The sequence below is a fragment of the Dermacentor silvarum genome, chromosome 1 (assembly GCF_013339745.2).
Source record: "Dermacentor silvarum isolate Dsil-2018 chromosome 1, BIME_Dsil_1.4, whole genome shotgun sequence".
NCBI classification, from domain to species: Eukaryota; Metazoa; Arthropoda; class Arachnida; order Ixodida; family Ixodidae; genus Dermacentor; species Dermacentor silvarum.
In genome coordinates, this window is record NC_051154.1 from 49,713,542 (window position 1) to 49,721,350 (window position 7,809).

At 48.8% G+C, this 7,809-nt stretch overlaps 1 protein-coding gene across 1 annotated transcript; it reads right to left on the bottom strand.

The window, feature by feature from the left end:
* Positions 1–2,671: 2,671 nt before the first annotated feature.
* Positions 2,672–3,085, bottom strand: LOC119437585 (uncharacterized). The gene has a single exon (XM_037704615.1). It carries the CDS (start codon positions 3,083–3,085, stop codon positions 2,672–2,674), a length of 414 nt encoding a protein of 137 aa, XP_037560543.1.
* Between the last annotated feature and the right edge of the window lie 4,724 nt (positions 3,086–7,809).

Sequence of the window (7,809 nt, forward strand, 5' to 3'; positions counted from 1 at the left end):
AGTGGCGGAAATCCTTGCAGTAGTGGTGGTGTGGCACGACGGCTTTTGATCTCGGTGAACTATGGTGGTGTAAACAAGCGGATACTGCTCGCGTCGGAAGCCGGCGGTCGTTGGGGTGTTGCGGAGCGCAGTGTAGCAACACCCCAAATAAAAAAATATGCTCCAGTCAGGTAGGCTGCTCCCTCCCTGATAGTGAGATTATATTTGGATCATCAAAACAGTGATGCGTTTATTTAGGAATATCATCGTTTCTCTCGCACCCTGTAAATCCGCTTGTTTACACCACCACAGTTCACCGAGATCAAAAGAAGCCGTCATGCCACACCACCACTACTGCAAGGATTTCCGCCACTAGAACAAACACTACAATAATAAAGCGCGGCCGGCGTGGCCCAGACACCGCCCGACATTCAACGCGCCCTAAACGATCTACGCTCGGCAAGGTCGCTGCGCGCGGTCCCGGAGATAAGCCACACTCACACTAGCAGCCGCCGCGCCAGACCAGTGCCTCAAAAGTCCCTAAGCACCTGAGCTCCACGATTGCCATGACAATACGTGTTACGCGGAAGTCACGTGACCCGCAGTACCACGCTCCCGCTGTATCTCACTAGCAATTGGAAAGTCGCTGCCGGTAACGACGGGCCTTATTAGCCGCGACTCAGCGCTTCTCGGCTACCCGCTGTTGCTGCCGGCACCCCGTGCTCATGCGAAGCGTACACTGTGTTGCGCGCACGTCTGGAAAGGCCAACGCTATTGGACTCTGTTCGCGCAGCTAATGAGACCGCTAAGCACGACTGTGTTGGAACGTGACTGATTTGGCACTTGCGTTGCGGGCTGTAATTACCGATTCGCAAGGGTGCACAAGCGAGCAACACGACGAGGAAGAGCAGGGAGCGCGCGTACCTGCTAGCAGACAAACCGGAAGTTGTAGGTTCTTGTTCGACCAATGGACACCTCCAGATGCACCCTGGTGACATCGAGACGTCTGCTGGGGATACCGGAAAGGCCAGGAGAGGAGGACGGCATTATTTTTATTATTATTATTTTGTGGCGCGTCCGCGGCGCATAGCGCTGCAGGGTTTGGCATCGTTGATCGTGACGGCATTCTGAACTCGATGCACGTGTTTACTTGAAATGTTCAAATAAAAATTACACCATCTTCCCGTAGGGGAACCCTGAGTAATATGCGAAGCGGTCGACTCAAGGTAGTTTTATCAGCTGTATAAACTTGGACATGCAGCAGCACCAGCAAAGCGCAGAACTGTTGTCGACGCCGTCGGCGTTTTGCCCGCGTTCGCACCGAACGCGCGCGGCGTTGGTGACTGTTGCCGGTGCCTCTTGGGCGCCTACCGTCGCGTCTCTAACCTAAGCTGCTTCGCATTATCGCGCGCGGAGCCGCAGGTGTTGCCATTCGTTGCGCAATCCGGAGAGGAGAGGAGCGTCGGAGAGGAGATGAGACAAGGAGAGGAGGGGGAGGAGGATGCGCATGCGCAGTAGGGGTGTGGACGCTCGGCGGTTGGATGGATGGAGGGAGGGAGGGAGAAAAGAGAAGTGCGCTGGAATGATTTGCGGCAACGCAATGGCTGTTGAAGCAGACGACGACGACGACGAATGCGGCAGCAGTGGCACGAGAGCGTTACAGTGGCTAGATTCTAGCCACTGTAAGAGCGTGCCGAGCACGAGCGCAAATCGAGCTGCGGAAGAAGACGACAACGCTCGAGCCGATGCTGATGATGATAATATTTTGCTTACATGAACGCCACCTGACGAACGTTTTGATCAATTGCATTCCAAAATTTAGATTTTTTCTTCTTTTTGTGTTCTCATATTTCTTTTATACCTTGACTTCATGCCTGTGCCGTAACTTAAATTTTAACCATTTTCGGTAACTCTTACAACAGTAACAAAATTTGTATTTTTTGAACCCTTGTATTGCCCGATTTATGGCCGATCCTCTGAGTGGGTTGCGCCGTTTGACTGAGGAACAACCAACCAGTCAACTTCTTTTGTGAACCCCGTCGACTACATAGATGAAGAAGTGGAAGAAGATGATGATGGCGACAGCAGCAATGTGCTATGCCTTCACAGCCCGATTCTCGCTGCCTTTGAGGCTATCACCATGTGCAGCTTTTGGTGTTATGCAGACCTCCCTGAATTACTTTTTTTTTTATGAACTGCGCTGGGGCCTGGTGTCGCAAAGACACGAGTATATGACGGAATAGTATAGCGTGGTCCAGATTAATTTCGACCACTTGGGGGTTCACGTGCACATAATGCGTTATTCACGAGCTTTTCTTTCTTTTTTATCCCACCACATTAGGTTTGCTGCTGCCGCAGCCCGGAATAACTCCTGACCGTGAACTCAGTATCTAAACTCCATATGGCCGCTGAGCACCTCTGGCGGGTGCGAATTTTTTCCCCTAAAATAAACACCACCGTAAGACATACTCAGACGTTCAGACCCGACATTTATTGCTGCTGTTTTATCGTTGCCTACATAGCCAAGATGCTTGGTCAGGTCTTCGTGGTGCGAGAACTCGCGCATGTCCTCTTGCGAAGAGACGCCCATCACGTTACGGCGAGTAGCTGGTTTGTGGCGGCCTCATACCTCCTCTCTCTCGTGGTGGGAATCGCCGTCTGAACAAACGCGCCGAGCTGCTCTGATCGAGGGCTACGCAGAGAACGGATGGTCGACCTTGTCACGTGTACGGTTCTGGCGTTCCTTCATCATTCGCTCGCAAATGCGGGCCATTTGCAAGTTGATGAGAGGAGGATGGCCCAGATGGACGGGCGGCAACTGCTCCCCCCCGGAGGCATGGCCAGGCGGCGAATCCACGGGATCATCACGCACCCTGTCCGTAGCAGCGGCCCACTGCATACAAAGTTCTTCGTGCTGCTGTATCAACTGCATCTGCTCTTGCATGTCAGCTTCTGAGACCCCGCCGTGGGGTGAAGGATTGACCCCATGAGAAGTCATTGGAGCATTTGGTGGAGTATCCGACGAAGGAAGTCTTGGACGCTTTGCCTCGTCGGGTCCTTGCAGAGGCTCCCAGCCGTATGCTCGTTTCGAAGGCCCGGCATCCATCTTGCAACGATCGACTTGACTCCAAAACGATCACTTTGCACTCGCAGTCTAATGAGGCGAATTACGAGGGCACTGAACGAACGCTGTCGAACTTCTAGACGGCAGCCAGAAACGTTCCAACAGGGACCACGGAAGAAGGCCTCGCACCGTGCTCAGCGTTCTCGCGCACCGATATGACACGTCGTCTTTCTTTCCACGAGACACGTGCGGCTGCGCGCTCTCTGCATCGATGTCGATGCGGTGTCTGGATGGGGAAACCTTTCCCTTGTCATATTGTCATGTTGTAGTGACGTTTAAAGGGCAACTCCGGCGATTTTTCGATGTCAACGGATGTCGATGAAATTCGCTGGGTCTGTTCCCCTGAATACCTCCGCCATTTCCTAAAAAAAGCAGGCTTGTGAGTTGCACAGATTTTTTACAAATCAATTTAATTTATTGCCTCGAGCACCCTACATTACCTCCTCCTCAGTTATAGGCCACATTGTGTATGACGTCAGGAATAGTCCACGCAGAGCATGCCGGGATCATGCAGACGACAGCGACGAGAGCGTGCAGGAGTCGGCGATCGTGAGCTAGTGCTTGGCGTGAGATGTTGCTGTCGCGAGAAGTTGCATTCCCTGTGGATGGGCAAGTGATGCGGGGTGGCAAGCGGTGTTGCGTTGTTGGCTGCACGAACTTCAGGATGGCCATCCGCAAACACAGTTTGAGCCGGTGCCGATCGCGTTCAGCCGAGGTTAAGCCTATCACAGTGGCCGAGTTCGTGCGTCTGCAGCTGGCGGACCAGACCCACTGATATGAAGCTAATTAAGCTATTAGGATGAGGAAAGCTGCTTCTGTACAGTTTTGACCATACGGATTTGAAATAAACCATTCCTCATTTCGTACAGTGCACACACAAAAAGCTAGAAGCGACAACACGACGCGCAATCAACATCCGTATACGTTGCCGTTCTCGAATGCGGCCAGTCGCATGCACTCGGCGGCGCTTCCCTAAATGAAATGTGACTACGCAAATCCATGGGGTGTATTATTGCCTATTGTTATGCTGACTAATTATTTAGCTTACGAGGTGCACTGTTTGCCTCGTATCCCAAATGGGCAGCAAGCGGAGGCCCCTAGCTTCGATACAGCATGCGCAAACAACCGTCTCGTTCAGCTGCCAACGATGTCATACTTCACGACATCGGCGTTTCAGCGAGAAAACTATACATTCTCTAAATGAACGATCATACGTGCAATGTCCTAATCTATGTCTACTTTACGGAACACTAATTGTGTGCATGAAGAGAATACGAAGAATGATAAGCAGGCTGCACAACGCTTGCCTATACTACGGTCTCCCGCTCGCTGTTTCCGAAGGTGTGTGGTCGCACGTATCAGCGCGACCCAGAGTGATGTAACGGTGCTTACATGCACAAAATCTACGTGTTTTGATATGTTCTGACATTAACTGATGTCACCGATGAGCGGCTATCTCAAGCGAACGACGTACGAGTGGTCGCTGTACCTGCACATGTAAACAAATGCACCGGTCGGTGCTTTGGACTGTCAGCGGCGTTCTTGTGGGATACAAATGCGGAAAGTCGTGCTCCACATTTTACAGTGAGCATGCGAAGCGGTTCCCTGGGAGGGGTAAAACACCTAAAATAGCGCGTACAAAAATCTCTCACGTGACTCGACCCTAGGCACCTAAGGACACGATCATTTAGGGACTTTTGAGAAGGCGCGATGGTGGCGCCAAGCCACAGAACACCCATGCCAAGCGACGACGGCATGGGCTGGCGTGTTCGTTCTCGGCGTGATCGTTCTGTGGCCCGCGCCGACCGCGCGTTGTTCATTGCGTGTGTGATTGTGCTTGCGTTGCTTGTGTATTGGTTGTAGGTTCTGTGTTACTTGGCGGAAAGCCGTGATTAGTGCTTGTGTGGCAGTGCGGCTTTGGCCTCGGCGAGCTCTGGCAATACAGAACCTGCGTTATGTAATCCGTGTTTCTTGACAATGCGGAGGTGGTGACGATTGAAATGTCGAAGTGGCGTCGCCGTGTCCGCCTTTGCATAACGGACGTCGAGGAATGTGCTGCTCTCTACAAGTCACAAAAATGTGACTGCGTCGACCGCCCACGGTTCAGCGCTGAATGTGTGGTTTGAGTACTGTGCTTGAAACGAGTGGTGCAGCTGTGGTGCCCTAATTTCGCACAATTGAGACGCGTGCTTTTGTGCAAAAAGGGCAACAAATCGTATCTTAGCCCGCTGAGACAATGCTGTCAACAATGCCGTGCATGTTTATTATGATGGCAGTCTCTACAGCAAGCAAACGTGCACTGCAGCTATGCTGTGAATATAGCCTCAACTCGAATGTGGCGTTTGCAGAACCCTTATTTTTGTTTCTGCTTGCAAACAAGCTGTATGTTGTTAGGATTATCACTCACTGCTCACATGAGACATGGGAGTCCATCTTGTGGGTTGGGGCTCAGCACGAATGTGTGGTGAGGGGGTGTGGAGTTGGTGGCTGTGTCACGTGCCTCACAGAATTTTGTCATTGGAATAAGCTCAATGTAGAAGGACACACCCTATACCTGATGGCTCACTTTCACGGATATTGCCTTTTTTTTCCTTGAAATTTCCAGCCTCAGGACGCGCCTCGCATTATATTCGGGTTCGTGACACATATAATCACAATAAGGAGAGACCAAAAGCCGCTCGCTGCATCATATTTGTGGTCGTGTTACTTACATGCAAATCCAGTGCTTTCAGTGCCCATTGACTGACTGAGGGGTGCAGGACTTTGGCAGTGGTAGTAGCACCAAAGCAGCTACCCAAATGGTATACCCTATAGTGTTAGATTTCTTGTGCACATGGGTGTACTGTGAAAACACGTGAAAGGAATTCCACAGTTGCTGCAGCATCACATCTGGATCTGTGGATCACTGAGCGGTTGTTTGATCACATGTCTGAATTTCTGTTGTCACTGAGCAGTTCTTTGATCATTAGCTTAGGCTGTTTTCTACATATTATATTACAGCAATGGCGTCAGAGTAGCTGCAAAAATGGGATTTTGCTGTAAAATCTTAGGTTGGTTGCTTTTCTGACTGTTACATTGCTCTATTTGCTGCAACTGCTGCCAAATGTTGCTTTACCATGTCTGGTGAATGCCTTAAACGTGAACCACATTTGGATGATGCTTGTGAAAGTATAACATACTCTTTGTATGTAAAGATAACTATCACACCGGTAGGTGTGGTGGAGTCACTGATGAAATAGAAGTTGAAAAATGAAAGTTCTCGCAAAATTTGGAAGTGTTCATGGCGCTTGCCATCAAAAATGTGTAACAATCCAAGCAAACATAAAGATAACCTACCTATCCTGAAGAATATGAAAGTGATGCGTCAAGTTGTCAACTTTAAGCTTGATATACTGGTGCTGATCAAGGAAAGAGTTGAGATTATATAGAAGGATTCAGTGCAATTCATGTTTAATCAGCTTGGCAATCTTGTCAAAACGACCAAATAAAATTGTGACTTTTAAGAGATTGCCATGATAACGTGATGAGGTTGCTGGCATTATTTGGTGCTTGGGAAACAAAGCATCACAGATATGTGGTGATTGAGCTTCTCAAAAAAAAAAAAAAAAAATTAGGGGTGCCACTAAAGATATCTAATGAATTGAACACATAAACCACTGAAAGAAGTTGAGTGTGCAAAGGCAAATGGCTACAGCTATATTTGCACAGTAATAGAAAAGTTGTAATCGGGCTGATGGTGCACAGGTGATGGATGTATATTGCATGATCGAGGGCTTAATTTTTCATGAGCTACTCATTTTTGTTTGCATGTGCCTTAGTCAGTGGAATGCCTGACTGCAGACTCCCGTCATTATGTACAATTAATGAAAAGTAAAGTAAATTTTTCTATGGAACTCTTTTTTTGTAACTTCTGTTCAGTTGCAAATGACGCAGTTGTCCCTACTCTGCACTGAATGGTGAAGGGGGGGGGGGGGGATGAGCGCATGCAGGCACCCTATTTACTGGAGCTTTGGGGTGCCCTCACCATGGCTGCTCACATGCCCATTTTTCTGGCTGTAACAACCTAGAGTCAGTGCACAGGTGTTTTTAATGTTCCAGGATTAAGTAAACTTGACGTCACTATGCACAAAATTTAGATTACGACAGCCCAAGATGGCAACTGCCATGAACTGAATATAAGATTGCCTATAAGCATGCATTGTGCAATTGAATGCCTGTGAATTCTGTAATGCCACTTTCATGAAATTGACTTGCATGGTTTGGTTGAAACTGAAAACATGTTCGATCCTCAGTTGTAGCAGACTCACTTCACTATAACATATTTGATAATGCAGGTGCAGATTGTGAAGGAATTGAAGCGGCTGTTACTCTTGATTAGAATCAGTCATGCTCATTAGAAATTATAGCTAAGGCTATATATACATTACTTCAGTTGAGATCAACTAATGTTGAGATAGAAGCTCAGCTGTGGCACATAGGTACAGGCGAATAAATTTAGAAAGAAAAATTCTGGCACAACCCATTTCACGATGATGCCGATGCTAATACGATAGCATTGAAACAATGTAGAGACATTGTATTGCCACCACAGATATCAGTCATGTATGAGCCGGGCTCCTCTCTCACGAGTCCCTCTGGACTTCTCCGCCTGTTAGCAGGGTTACCGCTAAGTCGGTGATTCAAATCTGCCCAGCACCTAAGAAATT